Here is a 27216-nt window from a genome sequence, read left to right as displayed (position 1 = left end):
ATAATATAAAAAATTTGATGAAAGACTATTAAAATATTCCTTCCTTTTCCAACTACATTTCTATACGAGCCCAGACTTTTTTCACATATTTCAAGCAAAACAATATATCATAACAAATTAAATACAGAAGCAGGTATGAGAATCTAACTGTCTTCTTTTAAACAAAACATTAAGGAGGTTTGCAAGAATATAAATCAGTGATACTTTCCTCACTATTTTTTTATTTTAGGAAATAGTTATTTTTCATAAAAATATTTATATTAACATAATGTCTATGTTATGGTTACCTATTAATAAATTAATAAATATTTTAAATTTTTCTCAGTTTTAATTTCTGTATGGTAGATATTAGTAGATATAGTCCACATTAACAAAAGCTCTTTGAGGTCCTCAATAATTTTTTTTTTTTGAGACAGAGTTTCACTCTTGTTGCCCAGGCTGGACTGCAATGGCACCATCTCAGCTCATCACAACCTCTGCCTCCTGGGTTCAAGTGATTCTCCTGCCTCAGCCTCCCAAGTAGCTAGGATTACAGGCATACGCCACCACACCCAGCTAATTTTGTATTTTCAGTAGAGATGGAGTTTCTCCATGTTGGGCAGGCTGGTCTCAAACTCCCGACCTCAGGTGACTCACCTGCCTCGGCCTCCCAAAGTGCTGGGATTACAGCCAAGAACCACCACGCCCAGCCCTCAATAATTTTTTAAGGTGTAAAGGGATCTTGAGACCCAAAAATGTGGGAATTAACTGAAAAATGTAAATTAGAATAGACAAATTCAGAAAGATGATTAGAAAGGAAAAAAAATTTGAATATAGAGAAGACAGAATTCAGGAAATAACAAAAATTAGGCCGAGTGTGGTGGCTCACGCCTGTAATCCCAGCACTTTGGAAGGCCAAGGTGGGCAGATCACCTGAGGCCAAGAGTTCAAGACCAGACTGACCAACATGGCAAAACCCTGTCTTTACTAAAAATACAAAAAAATTAGCTGGGCATGGTGACACACGCCTGTAATCCCAGCTACTCAGAAGGCTGAGGCAAGAGAATCGCTTGGGCTGCAGTCGCGCCATTGCACTCCAGCCTGGGCAACAAGAGTCAAACTCCTCCTCAAAAAAAAAAAGAAAAAGAAAAGAAAGAAATAATAAAAATTAAAAGGTCATTTTTGAAATGAAGACCAAAGAATGAAAATAAGAGCACAAAAGAACAATAGAATAACTCCACTTCTGGGTATATATCCAAAAAAATTGAAAGCAAGGACCTGAACAGATATTTGTATACCATCATCCATAGCAGCATTATTCAAAATATCCAAAAGATGGAAACAACCCAAATGCCCATCAACAGATGAATGAATAAACAAAAATGTGGTATATCCATAAGAGGGACTATCACTCAGCCATAAAAAGGAATGACGGGCCTGGCATGGTGGCTCAAGTCTGTAATCCCAGCACTTTGGGAGGCCAAGGCAGGCAGATTATTTGAGGCCAGGAGTTTGAGACAAGCTTGGGCAACATAGTAGGACCCTGTCTCTACAAAAAGTAAAACAATTAGCTGGGTGTAGTGGCACAGCCCAGTAGTCCTAGCCACTTGGTAGGCTGAAGTGGGAAGATCACTTGAAACCACTAATTGCAGGCTACAGTGAGTCATGATGGCACCACTGCACTCCAACCTAGGCAACAAAGTAAGATTACCCTATTTCAAAAAAAAAAAAAAAAAAAAAAAGTAGGCAAAAGAAAAACTGGATGCAGTGGCACATACCTGCAGTCTCAGCTACTGGGGAGGCTGAGACAGAAGGATTGCTTGAGCCCAGAAGTTCAAGTCCAGCCTGGGCAACATAGCAAGAACCTGTCTCTAAAAAGCAATAAAAATAAACCCCAAACCAGACACTCCACTAAACAAACATATGAAAAAAATGGTCAACATCATAAATCATTAGGAAATTACAAATTAAAATGAGATACCACTATAAGTTTGTTAGAATGGCCCAAATCTTAAAACTTTCACAATGCTAAATGTTGGTGAGGATGTGGGGCAAAAGGAACTCTCATTCATTGCTGGTGGGAATACAAAATGGTGAAGCCACCTGAGAAGACAACTTGGCAGTTTCTTGCAAAGCTAAACACAAGTAAATCCCTTGGTATTTACTCAAGGGAGTTGAAACTTTATGTCCACACCCAAACTTGCACATGAAGGTTTACAGCAGCTTTCTTCATAATTACCAAAACTCGGGAGCAACCAAGATGTCCTTCAATAGGTAAATGGATAAGCAAACAATGGTACATCCACAGAGTGGAATATTATTCAGCAATAAAAAGAAATGGGCTATCAACCATGGAAAGACATGGAGGAGCCTTAAATACATATTGCTAAGTGAAAGAAATCAGTTTGAAAGGTTACATACTATATGATTCCAAATATATGACATTCCGAAAAAGGCAACAATAAAAAGACCAGTGGTTGGGCTAGGTGCGGTGGCTCACACCTGTAATCCCAGCACTTTGGGAGACTGAGATGGGCGGATCACCTGAGGCTGGGGGTTTGAGACCAGCCTGACCAACATGGAGAAACCCTGTCTCTACTAAAAATACAAAATTAGCCGGGCATAGTGGCACATTCCCATAATCCCAGCTACTCGGGAGGCTGAGGCAGGAGAATCGCTTGAACCCGGGAGGCAGAGGCTGCAGTGAGCCAAGATCATGCCACTACATTCCAGCCTGGGCAACAACAGCGAAACTCCGCCTCAAAAAAAAAAAAAAAAAAAAAAAAGATCAGTGGTTGTCTGTTGTGGGAAGTCAGGGACCCCAAATGGAGGGACCAGCTGAAGCCATGGCAGAAGAACATAAATTGTGAAGATTTCATGGACACTTATCACTTTCCCAATCAATACCCTTGTGATTTCCTATGCCAGTCTTTACTTTAATCTCTTAATCTCATCATCTTTGTAAACTGAGGAGGATGTATGTCGCCTCAGGACCCTGTGATGATTGCATTAACTGCACAAATTGTTTGTAGAGCATGTGTGTTTGAACAATATGAAATCTGGGCACCTTGAAAAAAGTACAGGATAACAGCAATGTTCAGGGAACAAGAGAGATAACCTTAAACTCTGACTGCTGGTGAGCCAGGTGGAACAGAGCCATATTTCTCTTCTTTCAAAAGCAAATAGGAGAAATATTGCTGAATTCTTTTTCTCAGCAAGGAACATCGCTGAGAAAGAGAATGTGTCCCCGAGGGGGGGCCTCTAAAATGGCCGCTTTGGGGGCAGATGTCTTTTACGGTCACAGCTGTGGGATGAAATAAGCCCCAGTCTCCCCTAGTGCTCCCAGGCTTATTAGGACGAGGAAATTCCTGCCTAATAAATTTTGGTCAGACCAGTTGTCTGCTCTCAAACCCTGTTTCCTGATAAGATGTTATCAGTGACAATGCGTGCCTGAAACTTCATTAGGAATTTTAATTTCACCCCTGTCCTGTGGTCCTGTGATCTCGCCCTGCCTCCATTTACCTTGTGATATCTTATTACCTTGTGAAGCATGTGATCTCTGTGACCCACACCCTATTCGTACACTCCCTCCCCTTTTGAAAATCACTAATAAAAACTTGCTGGTTTTATGGCTCAGGGGGCATCACAGAACCTGCTGACATGTGATGTCTTCCCTGGACACCCAGCTTTAAAATTTATCTCTTTTGTACTCTGTCCCTTTATTTCTCAGACCAGCCGACACTTAGGGAAAATAGAAAAGAACCTACGTGAAATATCGGGGGTGAATTTCACCTGATAGTTGTCAGGGGTTTGGGGTGAGGGAGGGATAAACAGATGGTGGGGCACAGGGGATTTTTAGGTTAGTAAAACTGTTATTATAATGGTGGACATGACTAGCCGGAAGTGCTGGCTCATGCCTGTAATCCCAGCACTTTGGGAGCTTGGGGCAGGTGGATAACCTGAGGTTAGGAGTTCGAGACCAGCCTGGCCAACCTGGTGAAACCCTGTCTCTACTAAAAATACAAAAATCAGCCAGGCATTGTGGCACATGCCTGCAGTCCCAGCTACTCGGGAGGCTGAGGCATGAGAATCACGTGAACCCAGGAGGCAGAGGTTGCAGTGAACCGAGATCATGCCACTGCATTCCAGCCTGGGCAACAGAACAAGACTCTGCCTCAAAAAATAAAAAATAATGGTGGACGGCCAGGCGTGGTGGCTCACGCCTGTAATCCCAGCACTTTGGGAAGCCAAGGCGGGCGGATCACGAGGTCAGGAGATTGAGACCATGGTGAAACCCCGTCTCTACTAAAAATACAAAAAATTAGCCAGGCGCAGTGGCAGGCACCTGTAGTCCCACCTACTTGGGAGGCTGAGGCAGGAGAATGGCGTGAACCTGGGAGACAGAGCTTGCAGTGAGCCAAGATCCGCGCCACTGCACTCCAGCCTGGGCAACAGAGCGAGACTCCATCTCAAAAAAAATAAATAAATAAAAAAAATAATAATAATGGTGGATGTGACATAATTGTCAAAAACCATAGAACTGTACAACACAAAAAGTGAGCTTTAATGTAAACTATGGACTTTAGTTAATAATAGCATCAATATTGGTTCATAAATTGTAATATACCACAATAATGCAAGATATTAAAATTAAGGGAAACGGGGTGGGTGGGGAGAGGTACAAGGGAGGTAAGGGTATTTGAGAACTCTCTGTACTTTATGCCCAATTTCTCTGTAAACCTAAAACTGCTCTAAAAAATAAAGTCTATTAATTTTTTTAAAAAAGGAATGAAGTATTAATACATGCTAAAACACGAATGAATAATGAAAATACCATGCTAAGTCAAAGAAGCCAGACAGAAAAGGCTACATATTATATGATTCCAATGATATGAAATACCCAGAAGAGGCAAATCCACAGAGACAGAAAGCAGTTTAGTGGTTGCCAGGAGGCGGGGGTAGTGGGAAATGAGGTGTGACTGCCTAACGGATTGATGAAAATGTTCCGGAACTATATATAGATAGCGATGATGCTTGCACAACATTGTAAATGTACAAAATGACCCTGAATTGTATATTTTTTAAATGGGGCTGGGCGTGGTGGCTCATGCCTGTAATTCCAGCACTTTGGGAGGTGGAGGCAGGTGGATCACTTGAAGTCAGGAGTTCGAGACCAGCCTGGCAAACATGGTGAAACCCTGTCTCTACTAAAAACACAAAAATTAGCAGGCTATGGTGGCACGTGCCTGCAGTCCCACCTACTTGGGATGCTGAGGCAGGAGAATCGCTTGAACCTGGGATAGAGGTTGCAGTGAGCTGAGGTCGGGCCACTGCACTCCAGCCTGGGCAATAGGGCAAGATTCTTGTCTCTAAATAAATAAATAAATAAATACTAAAACGGTGAACTTTATAGTATGTGAATTATACCTTTTTAAAATGCACCCATCTCTACAAAAAAAGAAAAAATTAGCTGGGCATGGTGGTGCACACCTGTAGTCCCAGCTACTCAGTAGGCAGAGTCAAAAGGATTGCTTGAGCCCAGGAGGTTGGGGCTGCAGTGAGCCATGATCATGCCACTGCACTCCAGCTTGGGCAACAGAATAAGACCATGTTTTTTTTTTTTTTTTTTTTTTTTTAAAAGAAAATAAATAAATAAATAAATAAAATTTTTCTGACTTTGAGGGCAGTGTATTGGTAAGTCTGTGGTATGTAATGATCTAACACCCTGAGAGTCTGTTAACATGGGACAAAAGCTAAGGACAATTATGGTTTCCATCAATGACCCACAGCATTTCTCATGCCTTTCACTGCAGTCTATTTTGAAGAGCAGACATTTTAACATTTTAAGAAGGAATGTGAATTATTAAAATGATAAACTGCCACAAAGACAAACATTATTTAATGATTCACATGAATGCATGTCTTAAGAGGTTATGCATTTCATTTCAGTGTTTATAAAGAGTGAAGACAAATCAGAGAACAAATCAAACACTGCACAGCATAGATGCCAAGAACAAAAGAATGATCTTCCAATTTTATTTTATTTTATTTTATTTATTTTTTATTTTTTATTTTTTTGAGACAGAGTCTCGCTCTGTCGCCCAGGCTGGAGTGCAGTGGCATGATCTCAGCTCACTGCAAGCTCTGCCTCCCGGGTTCACGCCACTCTCCTGCCTCAGCCTCCCGAGTAGCTGGGACTACAGGCATCCGCCACTGTGCCCGGCTAATTTTTTGTATTTTTAATTTTGTATTTTTAGTAGAGACGTGGTCTCGATCTCCTGACCTCGTGATCCGCCCGCCTCGGCTTCCCAAAGTGCTGGGATTACAGGCGTGAGCCACCGCGCCTGGCCCCAATTTTAATTTACGGGTTACATAACCCCAATGGGCAAAAATTTGCTATTTGAAAACAACAAATCAAGTAGTCTCTCTAATGAAAACCATTTACAGCTCATTTGGAAATTGAATTAACAACCTTTAACAAAGCTTGTTTATAATGACAATGAATGTTTCTAATAAATAAAACTTTTTCTTTTTTTTTTTTTTTTGAGATGGAGTTTCACTCTCTTTGCCCAGGCTGGAGTGCAATGGCGTGATCTTGGCTCACTGCAACCTCCGCCTTCGGGGTTCAAGTGATTCTCCTGCCTCAGCCTCCCAAGTAGCTGGGATTACAGGCATGTGCCACCACGCTCAGCTAATTTTTGTATTTTTAGTAGAGATGGGGTTTCACCATGCTGGCCAGGCTGTTCTCAAACTCCCAACCTCAGATGATCCACTCCCCTCGGCTTCCCAAAGTGCTGGGATTACAGGCGTGAGCCACCACACCCAGCCATAAAACTTTTTTAAAAAGAACTCAGGAGTCAACTTGAAAGATCACCTATTAACTAAAGTTAGGATAAACTGAACACCAATTATGGTAAGAACTATAATGGATTAAAACATTAAAACATACATTGAAATATATTGCTATGGTTTGAATGTCCCCTCCAAAACTCATGATGAAATGTATTAATTTATTCAGAGACAGGGTCTTGCTCTGTCAACCAGGCTGGAGTGCAGTGGCACTATCATAGTGCACTGCAGCCTAAAACTCCTGGGGTCAGAGGATCCTTCCACTTCAGCCTCCTGAGTAGCTGGGAATACAGGTACACCCACCAACACCCAGTTAATTTTTAAATTTTTTGTAGAGACAGGATCTTGCTATGTTGCCCAGGCTGGTCTCAAATACCTGGCCTCATCCTCCTCCCCGGCCTTCCAAAGTGCGTAAGCCGCCATGCCCAGCTTTCATGTTGAAACGTAATTGCCAATGTAACAGCACTGGGAGGTGGGGCCTCTAAGAGGTGATTAGGTCAACAGTGGCTTCATGCTGTTATCATGGAGTTAGTTAACATGGGAGTTAGTTATCCTAATAAAGGAATTAGTTCAGTCTTCTCTCTCTCTCTCTCTGTCTTTCTCTGTCACATCTCACACATGCACCTTCTGCCCTTCCACCATGGAATGACCCTCACCAGATGCTGGCACCATGCTCTTGGACTTCCCAGCCTCCAGAACCAGGAGCCAAATCAACTTCTGTTCTTGATAAATTACCTAGTCTATGGTATTCTGTTATGACAAGAGAAAAGAGACTAAGATATTTATTTATTTATTTATTTATTTATTTATTTATTTATTTATTTATTTAGACTGAGTCTCAGTCTTTCGTCCAGGCTGGAGTGCAGTGGTGCGATCTCAGCTCACTGCAACCTCTGCTTCCCAGGCTCAAGTGATTTTCCTGCCTCAGCCTCCTGAGTAGCTGGGATTATAGGCACCTGCCACCATGCCGGGCTAAATTTTTTTTGTATTTTTAGTACAGACGAGGTTTCACCATGTTGGCCAGAATGGTCTTGAACTCCTGACTTCAGGTGATCCATCTGCCTTGGCCTCCCAAAGTGCTGGGATTACAGGCGTGAAACACCATGCCCAGCCCTAAGACATATATTTAAATTGATGAATTTATAATGATACTGAGAAAGCAAAACAGTCCTCACTAGTCACCTTTGGAGAATGCTAAGAAAATAACTCATCATTCTGAAAGCTGGCATATAAGGTGAAAAAAAATCAAGCTTTTATGCTGCCTTTCCTATACAAACTGTACCTCAGGATAAGCAAACAGTTGACGTGAGGGAATTTCTCTTTATAGAAGTATTACAGTTAATGAAGAAAAATGAAAGAAATAGACAATTACCATTTTGCAATCCCTGATGAATTAACTTAGGTAATCATATTCAGTGGCTGATATCACGAAAAGAAAGAACACTAGGCACCATATACTTCCTAACATAAACTTACACCATTACCTATGAAATCGTCTTGCGAAAAAAAAAAAAAATCCAACCTGAATCTGATTAAGCCTCATCTAACTACCAATTCATAGGAAGTACAGGGAACACGGGAAAATGTTAAACATTTTAGGAATGCAATGAGCAAAATTCAGGTTATAGTAAACTCTTCCGAAGCCAGTTTCTTCAAAAACAATTGAAAATTTGAGGGGAAAAAAAGGGGGAGCCTACAGATCAAATAAGACTTAAGACATATTTCAACCAATTGCAATATATGGACCATATATGGATTCTTATTTATTTTATTTTTTAGATGGAGACTTGCTCTGCCACCCAGGCTAGAGTGCAGTGGTGCGATCTCAGCTCACTACAACCTCCGTCTCCCGGGTTCAAGCGATTCTCCTGCCTCAGCCTCCCAAGTAGTTGGGATTACAGGTGTGAGCCACCATGTCTGGCTAATTTTTGTATTTTTAATAGAGACGGGGTTTCACCATGTTGGCCAGGCTAGTCTTGAACTCCTGGCCTCAAGTGATCCACCCACCTTGGCCTCCCAAAGTGCTGGGATTACAGGCATGAGCCAATGCACCCGGCCATGGATTCTAATTTTAAAAAATTATAGGACAACTGGGAAAATAAGAACACTAGTTAGATATTTCATGATATCAAGAAATTACTGTTCACTTTGGGAGGCTGAGTCACTTGAGGTCAGGAGTTCAAGAGTAGCCTGGCTAGCATGGTGAAACCCTGTCTCTACTAAAAATACAAAAAAATTAGCCAGGCATGGTGGCACACGCCTGAAATCCCAGCTACTCAGGAAGCTGAGGCAGGAGAATTGCTTGAACCCCGGAGGCGGAGGTTGCAGTGAGCTGAGATCATGCCACTGCACTTCAGCCTGGGCAACAGAGCCAGATTCCATCTCAAAAACAAAACAAAACCAAAAAAAGAAATTACTGTTAAATTTTTTAGGTTGCATATGTGTTTTTTTTTTTAAGTGATCTTAGCTTTTAAAAATACATACTGGCCAGGTGCTGTGGCTTGCGCTTATAATCCCAGCTCTTAGGGAGGCTGAGGTGGGCAGATCATTTGAGGTCAGGAGTTCAAGACCAGCCTGGCCAACATGGCAAAACCCTGTCGCTACTGAAAATACAAAATTAGCCAGGCGTGGTGGCGGGTGCCTGTAGTCCCAGCTACTTGGGAGGCTGAGGCAGAAGAATCACTTGAAATGGGGAGGCGGAGATTACAGTGAGCCAAGATCATGCCACTGCCCTCCAGCCTGGGTGACAGAGCAAAACTCTATCTGAAAAATAATAAAAATAATAAATAAATAAAATACATACTGAAATATTTATGGAGGAAATCATATACTTGGAATTTGCTTCAAAATAGTCAGTGTTGGGGGTAGGTGAGGTATACGTGAAAGAAGCTTGGCCAAGAATTGATGATAACTGTTGAGGTAGGCTAATGAAGTTCATTATTCTGTTATCTCTACTCTTGTACATATTTGAAAATTGCCATAATATAAAATTATAAAATAAGTGATAAGTGCTTATATATGTAGAGAATATTTCTGGAAAACTATCCAAGATACTGGTAACAGTAATTGCCTTTAGAAGGGGAACTAGGCCTATGAGACGGGGATGGGGGAGTCAAGACTTTCTTCTCACTGTACAATTTTTATTTTATTTTATTTATTTATTTTTTTTTTGAGACAGAGTCTCGCTCTCTAGCCCAGGCTGGAGTGCAGTGGCGCGATCTCGGCTCACTGCAAGCTCCGCCTCCTGGGTTCACGCCATTCTCCTGCCTTATCCTCCCGAGTAGCTGGGACTACAGGCGCCCGCCACCACGCCCTGTTAATTTTTTTTGTATTTTTAGTAGAGACGGGGTTTCACACTGTGTTAGCCAGGATGGTCTCGATCTCCTGACCTCGTGATCCGCCCGCCTCGGCCTCCCAAAGTGCTGGGATTACAGGCGTGAGCCACCGCGCCTGGCCCTCACTGTACAATTATTACCCACAGAATAAATTAATTGAATTATTTTAACAGTCAAAATGAGTAAATATTACATATTTTCCCCTCTCTACCAAATTAATCATTAGACTACCGACATGCTCTAGTATATCCTTACTGTTCTGTTCTTGACTGCACATCATACGCTTCAGCTACCATCTATTTCTGCAGTCTCTTTTACAGCTAAAATTTTCAGCAGAAGTTCTTTCTTTCACTGTCTCTTCCCCTCAAATATCATTCCCTTTTTCATCCCACTCCAATCTGGTTTCCCTCCTCCCCACCCTCCCAAAACTCCCTCTGTCAAGGTCACCAGTAAGTTCCATGTTGCTAAATCTAACAGACACTGCATTTAAGTTGCTCAGCCTGTCAATAGCATTTGACATAGTTGGCCATTGCTCGCTCGATACACTACCCCTTCTCAAATTCCAAGATACCACATTCTTCCTCTATACAACCTCTAAACACTCAAATATTCCAAGGTGGAGTCTTAAGCTTTCTTTCACTTCTCCATCGACGTTCTCTCCTTAGCTGAGTTCATCCACTCCCGTAGGTTTAAATACCACCTATCGCTAATGTCTCCAAAATTTGCATCTCTAACCCTGACCTCTCCTCTGAGGTCCAGACCCATATATCCAACTGCCTACTAGGTACCTTACACTTGGATGTCTAATAGGCATTTTATTATTTATTTATTTTATTTATTTATTTTTTGAGATGGAGTCTCGCTCTGTCGCCCAGGCTGCAGTGCAGTGGTGCGATCTCGGCTCACTGCAACCTCCGCCTCCCGGGTTCAAGCAATTCTCCTGCGTCAGCCTCCCAAGTAGCTGGGATTATAGACTTGAACCACCACGCCCGGCTAATTTTTGTATTTTAGTAGAGACGGGGTTTCACCATGTTGGCCACGCTCAGGTGATCCACCCGCCTCCGCCTCCCAAACTGCTGGGATTACAGCGGTCAGCCACCGCCCCCCGCAGTTCTGTCACCTGCGGCAGGGTCCCCTGTTACCCTTGTTTCTCCTTCCCTACTTCACACTACCCTCTTCTCTCTCAATTCCTCGGGCTCTGACCCACACCCTCCCGTTACTTCAGTTCCTCCGCCTCCACCTCCCTCTAACCTTCTGCCTCATGTTATCCCCCCGCCCCCCAGCCTCAGGTACCGCTTCTCTGTGGTTCCCTCGCCTCTATCTCAGGTTCCCCGGCTTCCACCTCAGTTTTCTTTCCACAGCTTCTGACCCTGCGTTCCCGGTCCACATCCTCCCGGCCAGACCCTACCCGGCTGCTCCAGCGTCAGCGCCCCCAGGCGGCGGATGCCTTCCTCGTCCAGTTCCCACTGCTCCGCCATCCCCGCCCGCCGCTCACCTGCCGCCCCCCGCGAGACCACCCGGCGCACGCCAGGCCCCGCCCACTTCCCCGCCCCTCGCGCGCGCGCCGCCGCGACCCCGGGAGCCGTTATGGGCCGGGTCAGAAGCCCGCCCGCCAGCTGCTGGAGCCGCGACCATGGTACGGAACCCGCCCTGGCGGGGGCGCCAAAAGCACCAAAGCGGCGAATGGGGGCCGCTGTGGCCAAGGATTGGGGCTAAGTGGTTCGAGACCTGGCTCTGGGGCATGGGGGAGAGCGAGGGGCCCCCAGCTGGGAAGGATTTGGGGGGCTGGCTCTGAGGAGTTAGAATAACGCTCTGTCTTGAGGGATGAAGTGTTCTGGCTCTGAGGATGTGGGGGACTCCGGTTCTGAGGGCTGGGCGTGTGCCCCTTTGACGGGGTGGTCTTCATATCTCAGCGCTGGGGGATGCTGACTCTGGGGCAAGGCGAGGGTGTGTGTGAAGGGGGGATCCAAATCTGAAGGATTGGAGCGTGGGGACAGACTCTAAGGCATGATGGGGAGCTCCAGATCTGAAAGGTTGGGAATCCTGGCCCTGAGGAGTTGGGGTCCTGTCTTTAGAGCATGAGGAAGTTCTAGCTCTGGAAATTGACTTGGACGGGCTGGGCACGGTGTCTCACGCCTGTAATCCCAGCACTTTGGGAGCCCGAGGTGGGCGGATCACCTGAGGTCAGGAGTTCAAGACCAGCCTGGCCAACATGGTGAAACCCCATCTCTACTAAAAATATAAAAATTAGCCGGGTGTGGTGGCACGGCCTGTAGTCCCAGCTACTCGGGAGGCTGAGGCAGGAGAATCGCTTGAACCCGGGAGGTGGAGGTTGCAGTGAACCGAGATTGCACCACTGCACTCCAGCCTGGGCGACCTGAGTGACAGAGCCAGACCTTGTCTCAAAAAAAAAAAAAAAAGGTAAGAAATTTACTTGGACGGAGCTTCTTTGGGGGAGAAAGATCAGCGTGAGAAAGAGAGAAGCTCTTTGTAATGGGGTGGGGATGACTGCTTTAGGGCTACCCTGTTTCCTGAAGTCAGTCTGGCAAGAAGCCTTTTGTCTTTCAAGCACCACAGGTCCCCCTAAGCTTGCCTGTGACTGAGGGCTGTCCCCAGGCTGGGATAGCTCTGCACTAACCAGCCCCTGAGCAGTCTTTGGGAAAGAACAGCCGCATCCCTAACCCCTACCCTCACTCCAGCAGGCACTTAAGAGCCCACCTGTGTATGGGACATGTATGTAAGAAGGAGCCAGGACCCTCTTGTCACACCCTATCCTTAACAAGAAAAGAAGATGGGCCGGGCGCGGTGGCTCACGCCTGTAATCCCAGCACTTTGGGAGGCCGAGGCAGGTGGATCATGAGGTCAGGAGATCGAGACCATCCTGGCTAACACAGTGAAACCCCATCTCTACTAAAAATACAAAAAAAAAAAAAAAAAAAAGCCGGGCGTGGTGGCGGGCGCCTATAGTCCCAGCTACTCGGGAGGCTGAGGCAGGAGAATGGCATGAACCCGGGAGGTGGAGCTTGCAGTGAGCCAAGATCGTGCCACTGCACTCCAGCCTGGGCTACAGAGCGAGACTCTGTCTCAAAAAAAAAAAAAAAAAAAAAAGAAAGAAAGAAAGAAAAGAAAAGAGGAACTGAGACCAGAACTGGGGCTCACCTTCGAGAAGTAGGTTTTCTTTGGCATCCAACATCTGCACACTCTGAGCGCCCCCATTGAGCTCTCAGCCACCTTTAAGGAGAACAGAAAGCAGAATCAAGAGTCCTTTCTTGCATATTTATGCTTTCTGGTCTATGTGAGACCCTTAGTCACTCCATTTGTCACATTCAGCCTTTGCCTGAACATGAACTTGTAGAAAGGCTTTCAGAAGGACTGGGACTTAGAATCCTAGGTTAGCTCATTAGATTGATTTTTCTGGCTCCGCTTCTGTCAGTTATGCAATCATTTCACAATTTGTCATATTTCTGTTATTACCCCCTTTAACTCTTCTAGTCTCAAATGTGGCATATATAATTGCTCTTCTTTGTCTGAATATTGCTGTGGGAGAGATGGACCCATCCCATTCTTTCTTGCATGCATTTATTTTCCTTCCTCAGCTGTCAGAATGGGAAATGCAGGTTCTTTCTGGAGCAGGGAGCTTTTCTTTTATTAAGTAATCACCTCTTACTTTAACACTCTTTTTCCCCCACGAACGTCTTAATGCAATTTTATAAACATTCAGAAAGATTGAAAGAATTGTACAGTGAGCACCATATATTCACCACCTGCATTCTACAATCAACATTTTGCTCATATTTGTTTTATCACATGTCCATCTAGCAATCCTATCTATCCATCAATCTGTCTTTTTTTAATTCATCTCAAATTGCAGATATCAGTACGTTGCAGTCCAATCACTTCAGCCTGCATAATTTTTAATTAGAATTCGATATTGTTTTATGGTTCTTTTTAGGTAAAATTCTATATGCTATTTACTACCATTTAAAAAATCTTTTTACAAGGGTAGTGCCCTTTATTTTAAAATTTGATATGGATGGTTTGTATGTTTGATGGCTCTTTACTTTTCCATCGTATTGATAAACTAGGTCATCTTGAAGCAAAGAAGATAATTCACTTATAAATAGATGACCTTAAACTTTTTTTTCAACAACCTCTTGTCCAACAGATGTACAGATGACCTTAAACTTTTAACAATGAGCTGAGGAAGGTTAGTGACCTTGCTGCCTTTGTATATATGAAAAGGTATCTATAGCATTCATCCTCCAGTAATGTAATGTCTCTGCAGGTAAGATCCCAAGAGAGTTCTGCATGTGCTCCATGGAATGGACAGTACCTCATCTTTTTTTTTTTTTTACAGATCTATTGAGATATAATTCACATACCATACAATTCACACATTTTAATGTGTACAATTCAGTGAGTTTTAGTATGTTCAGAGTTGCTCAACTATCATCACAATCAATTTTAGAACATTTTCACCATCCCCAAAAGAAATCCCATACTCATTAGTAGTCACACCCCATCTCCCCATAGCCTCTCCAGCCCTAGGCAACCACTAATCTATTTTCTATCTCTAGAAATTTGCCTTGTCCGCACATTGCGTGTGGATGGAATCATATGTGATTTTTTGTTTGGCTTCTTTCCCTAGGCATAATGTTGCGAGTTTCATCCATGTTGTTATCATGTATCAGTACTTCATTCCTTTTTATTTTTTATTTTTTTTAGAGACGTGCCTCACTCTGACGCCCAGGCTGGAGTGCAATGGCACGATCACAGCTCACTGCAGCCTCAAACTCCTGGGCTCAAGCGAATCTCCTGCCTCAGCCTCCCAAAATGCTGGGATTACAAGCACAAGCCACCATGTTCATCCCATTCCTTCTTATTGACAAACAATATTCCATTGTATGGATATACTACATTTTGTTTACTCATCTGTCAGTTGATGGACATTAGGTTTATTCCTACCTTTTGGCTATTATGTTCTATGAACATTAGTCTAGAAATTTTGGTGTGGACATATGTCTTTATTTCTCTTAAGTGTACATCTAGGAGTGGAATTGCTGGCTCATAGTAGAATAACTCCATGCTTTACATTTTCAGGACCCACCAAACTGTTTTCCAAAGTGCCTGCACCATTTTACACCTCCACCAGCAGTGCATGGGGGTTCTGGTTTCTTTGTCGACACTTGTTATTACCTATTGTTTTCATTCTAGCCATACTAATGGGTGTGAAGTAGTATTCTGTTGCGGGTTTTGATTTGCATTTCTGTGATGACTAAGGATGTTGAGCATCTTTTTTCATTCTGTTGGTCATTTGTATATATTCTTTGGAGAAATGTCTATTTAGATGCTTTGCCAATTTTTAAATTTGGTTGTCTTTTTATTATTGAGTTTGAGTTCTTTATATATTCTAAAAACAAGTTCTTTATCACACAAATGATTTGCAAATATATTGTTCCATTCTGTGAGTTATCTTTTCACCTTCTTGATGGTGCCCTCTAAAGCACAAAGGTTTTTAAATTTTGATTAAGTTCCATTTATCTATTTTTTTGGTCACTTTTGCTTTTAGTGTCACATCTAAGAAAGTTTTGCCTACTCCAAAGTCATGAAGATTTTCTATTTTCTTCTAAAGATTTTATGGTTTTAGGCTGCACGCAGTGGCTCACGCCTGTAATCCCAGCACTTTGGGAGGCCGAGGCGGGTGGATCACGAGGTCAGGAGATCGAGACCATCCTGCCTAACACAGTGAAACCCCATCTCTACTAAAAATACAAAAAATTAGCTGGGCGTGGTGGCGGGTGCCTGTAGTCCCAGCTACTCAGGAGGCTGAGGTAGGAGAACGGAGTGAACCCGGGAGGCGGAGTTTGCAGTGAGCCGAGATCGTACCACTGCACTACAGCCTGGGTGATAGAGCGAGATTCCGTCTCAAAAAAAAAAAAAAAAAAGATTTTATAGTTTTAGGTCTATGTTTCACTTGGAGCTAATTTTTGTGTATGGGTTGAGGTAGGGGTCCAACTTTATTATTATTGTTATTATTATCTTTTATGCATATGGATGGGCGGTTGTCTCAGCACCATTTTTTATAAGGACTATTCTTTGTCCATTGAATCATCTTGGATTGCTTATCAAAATTCAATGGATCATAAATGTAAGGGTTTTATTCTGTACTCTCAATTCTATTCCACTTATCTTTATATTTATCCTTATGCCGGTAGCACACTGTCTTGATCTAGCTTTGTAATAAGTTTTAAAAGTGTGGGATGTGAGGGTGATCTGGCTGCGACATCTGTCACTCCATTGATTGCCAGGGTTGATTTGGCTGATCTGGCTGGCTAGGCGGGTGTCCCCTTCTTCCCTCAACGCTCCACATGCGTCCCTCCTGAAGCTACGTGCTCAGTCAAAGAGGACGACCATCCCCAATAAAGGAGGACCAGTCTTCAGTCAAGGGTATACAAGTATCTGCTCTTCCTAGCTAGAACCTCCAAACAAGTTCTCAAGGTCCGTTGTAGGAGAACATAGGGTAGTCAAGCTTCCAAGACTTCAGACACATCCTAATGAGGCACTGCATGTGGCAGTCTGCCTTTAAAAAAAAAAAGTGGGAAATGTGACTTCTTAAACGTTGTTCTTCTTTTTTCAAGACTGTTTTAGCTATTCTGGACCCCTTGTATTTTCATATGAATTTTAGCATCAGCTTTTCAATTTTTGCAAAAAGTCAGGATTTTCACAGAGATTGTGTTGAACTTGTGAATCAATTGGGAGACTATTGCCATCTTAACGATATTAAATCTTCCAATCCATGAGCATGAGATATTTTTTCATTTATTTAGGTCTTTTAAATTTTCAACAATGTTTTGAAGTTTTCAGTGCACATGTATTTCATTCTTTTGTTAAATTTATTCCTAAGTATGTTATTTTTGATGCTACTGTAAATGGAATTGAATTGTTTTCTTAATTTCACTTTCAGATTGTTCATTGCTAAAGTATAAAAATACAACATTTTAAAATATTGCTCTGCATCTTTCAACCTTGTTGGGCTCATTTTGTTTGTTTGTTTTTTCTTTTTGAGACAGGATTTTGCTCTGTTAGGCCAGAGTACAGTGGCACAATCATAGCTCACTGCAACCTCAAACTCCTGGTCTCAAGCCACCTTCCCACCTCAGGCTCCCAAAGTGCTTGGATTACAGGTGTGAACCACCATGCCTGGCCTGGACTTATTTCTAATAGTTTTCTGGTGAATTCCTTAGGATTTTTTATATACAAGATCATGTCATCAGCAAACAGAGATAGTTTATTTCTACCTTTTCAATCTGGATGCCTTTTTATTTCTTTTTCTTGCGTAGATCTCTTTTTCATTCCCCCTTTAGGAGGAGTCTGGCATGTCTCATGAATCAGCAGAGGACTTGTTTCATTTCAACGTAGGGGGCTGGCATTTCTCAGTTCCCAGAAGCAAACTCTCTCAGTTTCCAGACTCCCTGCTGTGGAAAGAGGCTTCAGCCTTGACCTCTTCAGAAAGCCAGAGGCTATTTATCGACAGAGATGGTTCCACATTTAGGCACGTGCACTATTACCTCTACACCTCCAAACTCTCCTTCTCCAGTTGTGCAGAACTGAACTTGCTGTATGAGCAAGCATTGGGTTTGCAGCTGATGCCTTTGCTGCAGGTAAGATGCTCTTGTTTTCTGGGAGTGGTGGATCAGTAACATGGATTTACATCACTAAATATTGTTTCCTGTTATATATTGGTTGCTGAGAGGACTCTCTTAATGGGCAAATGTAGTAAGTGTGTTAAAGTAATAAATAATTTCCTCATTAGTATAGGGGTGAGTAAGAAGGAAAAAAAAGTAATAAACAATACACTGAAATTACCTGCTTTTGTTTTTTCGAGACAGGGTGTCTGTTGTAATCACAGCTCACTGCAGCCTCCACCTCCCAAGCCCAAAGGATCTTCCCACCTCCCACCTCAGTCCCTTGGAGTAGCTGGGAACACAAGTGCATGCCACCATGCCCGGCCAATCCTTTCCATGTTGCCCAGATTGGTCTTGAACTCCTGGGCTCAAGTTATCCCCTCTAATTGGCCTCCCTAAGTGCTCCCTCGGTCTCCCTAAGAGCTGGGATTACAGGCATGAGCCACCACACCCAGCCTACATGTTCTTAATAATGATTTCATCCCAACTGTGCTTTAGTTAGACTAGCAGCCACCATGGACCCAGAATGGGATTTACTATCCACTGAGAGGGTGCCCCTGGCTCTTGAAAATCCTATATTAAGCTACTTCTTGTTTTTGTTTTTTGAATCTTAAAAGGAGAACACTTTAGACATTTTAGGATTTGCTATGTACATCATGTCTGAGATTTAAAATCTAAAAGATTTATCAAGAATATCACCTCTCATTGTGCCTGTTAGGTACACAACATGCATTTATACCAAAGCAAAAAGTTCTAATCTTGGGCCAAATGTCAAGAGAGAGAAAAAAAAAAAAACACGTTCTGCAAAATCTTTCCTTTACCATCACTTCTTTGTCTTCCAAGAAACTTTATTATTATTACTATTACTATTATTATTATTATAAGAGCTTTAAATACCTTTACTTATAAACCATTAAAGTACTGCCAAAAAACATTACCTTTCTTTCCTAATTTTTCTCCAAGCCACAGAAATCATTTTTGTGGCTGATCTTAAGTAGTTTATTCAGTAGTTTTTGAACAATTCTTTTTAACCTGGAAGAACTAAATATTACAACTGGGAAGGACCATTGAACTTCCTCCGTATTAATCCCACCATGTGTACAAGGTGTTTATTCCATCTCTATCAGCACTAACCCAACAAGCTGCAGTGTAGCTCAGTGTACCACCAACTGTGCCTCAACACTTTTTAGAAGAAAATTGAGATAGACCATGTGTATCTGGGCCATAGAGGAATGAGAACATTTCATAGTGCATGTTTTTATGGATGCTTACTAAATAATTCAGTGTTTTCTCTTAAAAGTCATTCTATATTTGGAAATCAGAAATTCTCTTTTTTTTTTTCTTTGAGATGGAATTTCGCTCTTGTCACCCAGGCTGGAGTGCAATGGCGCCATCTCGGCTCACTGCAACCTCCGCATCCCAGGTTCAAGTGATTCTCCTGCCTCAGCCTCCTGAGTAGCTGAGATTACAGGCACCCACCACCACACCCGGCTAATTTTTGTATTTTTAGTAGAGACGGGGTTTCACCATGTTGGCCAGACTGGTCTCGAACTCCTGACCCCAGGTGATCCACCGCCTCAGCCTCCCAAAGTGCTGGGATTATAAGCGTAAGCCACCGCACCTGGCCTAAAAATTCTTAATATACTACCAGGCAAGTTGTTGTATTTTTTTTTTCTTTTTCAAGCTACCTTCTTGAATTTAATTTTTTTTTCAACTGCCCCAGGAATGGAGTCCTAGAATTGTTTACAAGTGGCTTCAAAACCACTTAAATGGCCTGTCATGACAGGATTGCTGATGACTCTACGCCAAAGCATCATTTTGAGGTAGAAGGGAGGGAGTAACTTGCTTGTTGCAGAAAATCAGAGATCAAGGCAATTTTTTAAGAACATTTTAAAGAATACAAGCCTATTGTACAGTGTATTAAGCCCTTTAAACCGTTTGCTGTCCTCACTTTCCAAATTGAAACAAAATATATCAAGGAAGCAGCTTCTTTTTTTTTTTTTTTTTTTTTTTTGAGATGGAGTCTTGCTCTGTCCCAGGCTGGAGTGTAGTGGCGCTATCTCAGCTCACTGCAACCTCCGCCTCCTGAGTTCAAACAATTCTCCTTCCTCAGCCTTCAAGTAGTGGGATTACAGGCTTGCGCCACCACGCCTGGCTAATTTTTGTGTTTTTAGTAGAGACAGGGTTTTACCATGTTGGCCAGGCTAGTCTTGAACTCCTGAGCTCAAGTGATCCGCCTGCCTTGGCCTCCCAAAGTGCTGGGATTACAGGCATGAGCCACCGCGCCCAGCCACAAGCAGCTTCTAAATGGGAGGCTGCGCCTCAGAAGCCAATGGGTTCCACGTTGTGTGAGGAGTAGAAGTATTTGAAGAATCATGTGGATCTGCCTCCCTAAAAAAGACTGTAAAACAAGTGCTTACACTTTGGAAATGGTGTTGTCAAAGAAATAAACATTTGAGTTGGCCCAAGTGAAATGGTGTTTATTTCTTGAGGCAGAGTGTAAATACAGCTGGGAACCAACAGTCACCTCAAGCTAATCAACAGCTTCACACAATTCCACCACTTTCCCACTGCTAAGGCCTATCAGATACTCAGATTTTTTTACTAAATGAGCAAACACTTTGCTTGGAGAAATTGGAGTTTGCCAATTCTTAGTCTTTAGACCCTACTCAGGCAGCCCAACTTAATGCATTCACCCAGTATTTATGAAGAGCATTCTTGGTTCCAGGCATTATTCCTGTGTGCTTTGGGGAAAACATAGGATGATCCAATAAAAATATAATGTGAGCGATGTATGTGAGCCACTTATGTAATTTTATATTTTCTATGGCCGCATCTAAAACAGTAAAAAGAAACAGATGACATCAATTTAATAATATATTATTATACTCAAAATATTAACTATATATTCAAGGTATTATTCAATATATTCAGAGTGTTATTTCAACATATAATCAATATTTAGAAATTGAGAAATTTTACATTCTTTGTACCGTGTTCAAAATCCGTTGTTTTATACTTACAGCACATCTCAGATTCAGACTGTCACATTTCTTTTTTTTTTTTTTTCTTTTTTGAGAGAGAGTCTTACTCTGTCGCCCAGGTGAGAGTGCAGCGGCGCTATCTCGGCTCACTGCAACCCCCGTTTCCTGGTTCAAGAGCTTTTCATGCTTCAGCCTCCCAAGTAGCTAGGATTACAGGTATGCAGCACCACACCCAGCTAATTTTTGTATTTTTAGTGGAGATGGGGTTTTGTTATGTTGGCCAGGCTGGTCACAAACTCCTGGCCTCAAGCAATCTGCCCCTCAGCCTCCCAAATTGCTGGGATTACAGATGTGAGCCACCATGCTGGGTCTCAGACTGTCACATTTCAAGTAGTCAGTAACTGTACGTGGCTAGTGGCTACCATATTGGGCAGCATATATCTAAACTGCTCTAAACTGTTAGTACTCCTCACCATAGAGTCCTTCAGATTTAGCCCCTAACAATAAAAATGTGACTTTGCCTCCTGCTAACTAAGGTTCCCATGTACTCAACAAATGCATATTCTACTCAGAATTACCTGTGACATAGTAGGCTTTGATGGAAAGCCATGTAGAATGACTAACAAGCAGCACAAGATGGGAAGCTTCTGGAGGACAGGCACCCAGGCTCACTGCTGCTGTGCTCTCCACCCCTCCCCATTCCCCAAATCCCCCAACTCCACCTGCCCACCCAACCCCCACCCCTAGCCTGTAGTTGTGTCCTCCAAAGGATACACTTGATGCTTATTAGTGTCTTATTGTGTATTGAGCACCAAACTTACACCAAGTTCTGGAGATACAGGAGTGAACCCTATAGCTATACAATGTCAGGTAGAGATAAATGCTATGAAGACAATTAAAACAGTGCTTCCTATGTAATAATGAAGGAGGAGGGCATTTCTGTATTGCAGGACTTCTTGGAATTTCAGATTGTGTTTATATGATTTTCTTTTTTTTGTAGTTTTTGTTTATTCAATCAGTCTTTTAAACAAAAGTATATTGCTACATTTTCCCCAGTATATCATTGTAGAATTTAGTTGAAAGAATAAAACATTTACATCGAATCTGCTTGTCTTTTAATATTCAGATGGATAGTATGTGGCAAGAAGGGTAAGGGGATAGCAAGTGACTGGAGCCAGGGAAGTGACTTCTGTATTGAGTGATCAGAGGCTGGGCATGGTGTCTTACACCTGCAATCACAACACTTTGGGAGGTCAAGGCAGGAGGATCTCTTGAGCCCAGGACAAGACCAGCCTGGGCAACATGGCAAAACCCTGTCTCTACAAAAAGATTTTTTAATTAGCCAGACATGATGGTGCGTGCCTGTGGTCCCAGCTACTCAGGAGACTGAGGTGGGAGGATCGCTTGAGCCCAGGAATTTGAAGCCACAGTGAGGCATATTTGCACCAATGCACTTCGGCCAGGGTGATGGAGCTAGACCTTGTCAATAAATACTTAAATAAATAAGAAAACAGCGATCAAACAGGCCTCATTGACAAGGCAACATTTGAGCAGAAATCTGAATGAAAAAGGGGCAAAGGGGTAAGGCATGCAGGTATCTGGGGAAAGAACTTACAGACATTAGTAATAGTTAGGCCAGACACGGTGGCTCACACCTATAATCCCAGCACTTTGGGAGTCCGAGGTGGGTGGATCACTTGAGGCCAGGGTTGGAGACCAGCCTGGCCAACATAGAGAAACCCCATCTCTGCTAAAAAACAAAAAAATTAGCCAGGTGTGGTGGCTCACACCTGTAATCCCAGCACTTTGGGAGGCCGAGGCGGGCGATCATGAGGTCAGGAGTTTGAGACCAGCCTGGCCAACATGGTGAAATCCCATCTCAACTAAAAATACAACAATTAGCCAGGCATGGTGTCGCGTGCCTATAATCCCAGCTACTTGGGAGGCTGAGGCAGAAGAATTGCTTGAACTCGGGAGGCGGAGGTTACAGTGAGCAAAGATCGTGCCACTGCGCTCCAACCTGGGCAACAGAGCGAGACTCCGTCTCAAAAAAACAAACAAACAAAAAAACACAAAAATTAGCTGGGCATGGTGGCTCATGCCTGTAATCCTAGCTGCTCTGGAGGCTGAGGCAGGAGTGTCGCTTGAATCCAGGATGTGGAGGATGCAGGGAGCTGAGATTGTGCCACGGCACTCCAGCCTGGGCAACAGAGTGAGACTATCTCAAAAAAAAAAAAAAAAGGAATAGTTAAACGCTAATACCCTGAGGTTATAGTGGCTCGTTGGCCCACTTGGAGGCCATTGTAAAGTACAGTGAGAGGTAGGGAGATGTCAAAGGTTGACAATGAGATCAGAGGAAGCCAGATCTTGCAGAACCTTGAAAGCCATGGTGAAGACACAGGATTTATTCTAAATGTTATAGGTAGCTCTTGGAGGCTGAGGCAAGAGGATTGCTTGAAGCCAGAAGTTCGAGACCAGCCTGCGCAACAAAGTGAGACTCCAACTCTACAAAAAATTAAAAAAGAAATTTAGCTAGGCATGTGGCTCATGCCTATAGTCCCAACTACTTGGGAGGCTAAGGCAGGAGGATCGCCTGAGCCAGGGAGGTCAAGGCTGCAATGAACTGTGTTTGCACCACTGTGTTCCAGCCTGGGTGACAAAGCAAGACCCTTCCTCTCTCTCTCTCTCTCTCTCTCTCTATATATATATATATATATATATATACACACACACATATATGTATATATATGTGTATATATATATACACATATATATGTGTGTATATATATATATATAAAATGCTAAGTGAAAAAAACCATCATGTCAGCTAAGTGAAAGAAACAGTCTTATTGTATGATTATATGTGTAGAAGATAGACACAGCTGGGTGTGGTGGCTCATGCCTATAACCCCAGCACTTTGGGAGGCCGAGGTGGGTGGATCACTTGAGCTTAGGAGTTCAAGACGAGCCTGGGCAACATGACAAAACCCCATCTCTATAACAAACAAACAAACAAATAAATAAATAAAATAGCACCGTATATTGTATGATTCTATTTATCTAAAATGTGTAGAACAGGCAAATTTATAGAGACAGAAGATAGATAAGTGGCTTCCTAGGGCTGGGGCTCAGGGTAGGAAGGATGAGTGAGTGAGAATGGAGAATGAGCAGTGACTGTTATTGGGTACAGGGTTTCTTTTAGGGGTATTGAAATAGATTGTGGTGATGGTTGCTTGATTCTGTTAATAGACTAAAAGCCACTGAATTGCATGCTTTAAATGGGTAAGTTTTATAGTATGTGAAATATATCTCAAGAAAAGAAAGAAAGAAAGAAAGGAAGGGAAGGGAAGGGAAGAGAGGGGGGAAGGAGGGAGGGTGGGAGAGAGAGAAGAAAGGAAGGAAGGGAAGAAGGAAGGAAGAAAGAAGGGAAGGAGAGAGGGAGGGAGAGAGGAGCTGGGCATGGTGGTTCACACCTGTAATCTCAACACTTTGGGATGCTGAGATGGGAGGATCACCTGAGGCCAGGAGTTAGAGACCAGCCTGGGTAACATAATGAGACATCATCTCTACAAAAAATTTAAAAATTATCCAGGCATGGTAGCATGTGCCTGTAGTCTCAGCTACTCAGAAGGCGGAAGCCAGAGGATCATATGAGGCCAGGAGTTAGAAACCAGCCTGGGTAACATAATGAGACATCATCTCTACAAAAAATTTAAAAATTATCCAGGCATGGTAGCATGTGCCTGTAGTCTCAGCTACTCAGAAGGCAGAAGCCAGAGGATCATATGAGCCCAGGAGTTCAAGGCTGTAGTGAGCCGAGATTTCACCACTGCATCCCAGCCTGGGTGACAGAGCAAGACCTTCTCTTTAAAAAAAAAAAAAGGCCAGGTGCAGTGGCTCACGCCTGTAATCCTAGCACTTTGGGAGTCTGAGGCGGCCAGCCTGACCAACATGGTAAAACCCCATCTCTACTAAAAATACAAAATTAGCTGGGCATGGTGGCATGCGCCTGTAATCCCAGCTACTCAGGAGGCTAAGGCAGGAGAATTGCTTGAACCCGGGAGGCGGAGGTTGCAGTGAGTCAAGATCATGCCACTGCACTCCAGCCTGGGCAGCAGAGCGAGACTCTATCTCCAAATAAAAAGAAAGATCATTGGCTGCTGGCTTAACCTTAGATCAAGAATCTGCAAACTACAGCCCATGGATGAAATTCAGCCACTACCTTTTTTGCAAAGCCCATGAGCTAAGAATGGGTTTTACATTTTTAGATGGTTGAAAAAAAATCAAAAATATTTTGTGCTATGTAAAAATCATATGAAATACAAATTTCAGGCCAGGCATGGTGGTTCATGCCTGTAATCCTAACACTTTGGGAGGCCAAGGTGGGCGGATCACCCGAGGTCAGGACCAGCCTGGCCAACATGGTGAAACCCCATCTCTACTAAAATACAAAAATTAGCCAGGCATGATGGCAAGTGCCTGTAATCCCAGCTACTCGGGGAGGCTGAGATGGGAGAATCGCTTGAACCCAGGAGACGGTGGTTGCAGTGAGCTGAGATCGCACCACTGCACTCCAGCCTGGGCGACTGAGGGAGACTCTGTCTCAAAAAAATTAAAAAAATAAATAAATAAAAATTTCAAATTTCAGTGCCATTGATAAAGTTTTACTGGAACACAGCTATGCTCATTTGTTTATGTGTTGTCTATGGCTGCTCTCAAGCTATAACACAGAGCTGAGTGGTTGAGTTGACAGAGACCATGTGGCTAGCAAAGCAAAGCCTAAAATATTTACTGTCAGGCCTTTTACAGAAAAAAACTTGCTGACCCCTGGCCTAGACTGCAGCAGAGCAAGGGAGGAAGTAGACAGACCAGTTAAGAGGCTCCTGCAGTATCCAGATGAAAGATAATGGTGGTTTGGTCTATGGTGGTAATAGTAGTGTTAGAGGTGTTCAAACTCTGAATATGTCTTGCTGGTAGAACTGACAGGGTTTGCTGATGAATTGAATGTAGGGTGAGAGAGAATGGACAACTCCTTTGTTTCTCTCCTGAGCAACCAGATGAATGGTGGATTTTGAGGGATGTGTACACAGGTTTAGGAAGGAAAATCGGGAGTTAGGATCTGAACATGTTGAGTTTGAGAGACAATGAAAGGGCAATAAAACCATCCAAGTGAAGGTAAACAGGAGGCGCTGGATGTACAGGTCTGGAATTCATGGAAACAGGCCTAGAGATAAAAATTTGGGAGTCATAAAAGCTGATATGTAAATCCATGAACCTGGATGTTTTGGAATACTGTATATTGTTTATAGGGGAAATACAAAGTAGTTATTACAGGTCCATACATTAATATCACAGGGCCTCCTAGAACTTCCTGTGTAATTTGGCAAGGCCACTTTACCTAAATGTAAACTGATCTGAGCCCTTCACATCCATCAGCCTGGGTGGGAGTCACAGCTGCAGAGTGTGGAATTTCCCTTCAGGGTCATTCACCAGGGTTTAAATTTCATGGCAAATTATCAATTCTTTTTTACTTTCCCCCTGAAGTCCACTGAGGACAATGTGTTGACAGGACATGCTACTTATGTTTCCTTTTTCACACCTTCTGGGGACTTCTCAGTTTGGAACTTTAAATTGTTCCACTTGTGAGCATTCTGCTACCAGCAAGCAACCCAAACATGCCTTCATTCCTTGTGCTCAAGGGAGCCAGGGAGTTTTTATGTTGATCACACAAATGACGTTTTTAAGAAAATAGACCAGTGGCAGTCTCACATTTCCCATTACTCATGATGTGAGATGACTGTGATCTTGGAAAGGAAGAGGATGACATAAACAGCAGATATTCATCCCAACTGTGTAGCTTGTCTGTGGTGTGGGTAAGTGGATGACTCAAATGCAAACCCCTTGACATGGCATCAGGGCTCCTCACAGGCTGGCCCATCTGCTTGTGCTGGCTCATATCCCAACAAAGACACACACCTACATGCAGGCAAGGCCAAATACACATGCACACACGCACACACACACACACACAGGCACACACATACTTTGAAGTTCAGCCACACCCCAAGCACCCCACATGCTTTCTCTCTACACCTTTTCACTTGCTGTTTCCTCTTCCTGGATTCCTCCCCTTTTAAGATTTGGCCTTGGCTGGGGACAGTGGCTCACGCCTGTAATCCCAACTCTTTGGGAGGCTGAGGCGGGTGGATCACTTGAGGTCAGGAGTTGAGACCAACTTGGCCAAGATGGTGAAACCCCGTCTCTACTAAAAATACAAAAATTAGCCAAGCGTAGTGGCAGGCAACTGTAATCCCAGCTATTTAGGAGGCTGAGGCAGGAGAATTGCTTGAACCTGGGAGGCAGAGGTTGCAGTGAGCCAAGATT

At 43.2% G+C, this 27216-nt stretch overlaps 2 protein-coding genes across 5 annotated transcripts in view; one reads left to right on the top strand and one right to left on the bottom strand.

The window, feature by feature from the left end:
* Positions 1-11699, bottom strand: part of LRRC36 (leucine rich repeat containing 36) — a 57763-nt gene extending 46064 nt beyond the window's left edge. For 2 of the 4 annotated variants that reach the window (XM_054453922.1, XM_054453925.1), the window contains exon 1: positions 11572-11664. In XM_054453922.1, the coding sequence (XP_054309897.1) occupies positions 11572-11641 (70 nt within the window). In that variant the 5' untranslated portion in view covers positions 11642-11664. Of the gene's footprint in view, positions 1-11571 lie in introns of all 4 variants that reach the window. The other 2 variants (XM_054453921.1, XM_054453926.1) reach the window with 2 other exon arrangements.
* KCTD19 (potassium channel tetramerization domain containing 19) overlaps positions 11181-27216 on the top strand; it is a 37981-nt gene continuing 21945 nt past the window's right edge. Inside the window, exons 1-3 of the mRNA XM_054453914.2 lie at positions 11181-11209; positions 11525-11799; positions 17528-17824. Coding sequence (XP_054309889.1) covers positions 11797-11799; positions 17528-17824 — 300 coding nt within the window. The 5' untranslated portion in view covers positions 11181-11209; positions 11525-11796. The remainder of the gene's footprint in view (positions 11210-11524; positions 11800-17527; positions 17825-27216) is intronic.

This window comes from Pongo pygmaeus, chromosome 18 (genome assembly GCF_028885625.2).
Source record: "Pongo pygmaeus isolate AG05252 chromosome 18, NHGRI_mPonPyg2-v2.0_pri, whole genome shotgun sequence".
Lineage (NCBI taxonomy): Eukaryota > Metazoa > Chordata > Mammalia > Primates > Hominidae > Pongo > Pongo pygmaeus.
This window is presented reverse-complemented; position numbering and strand designations above follow the sequence as displayed.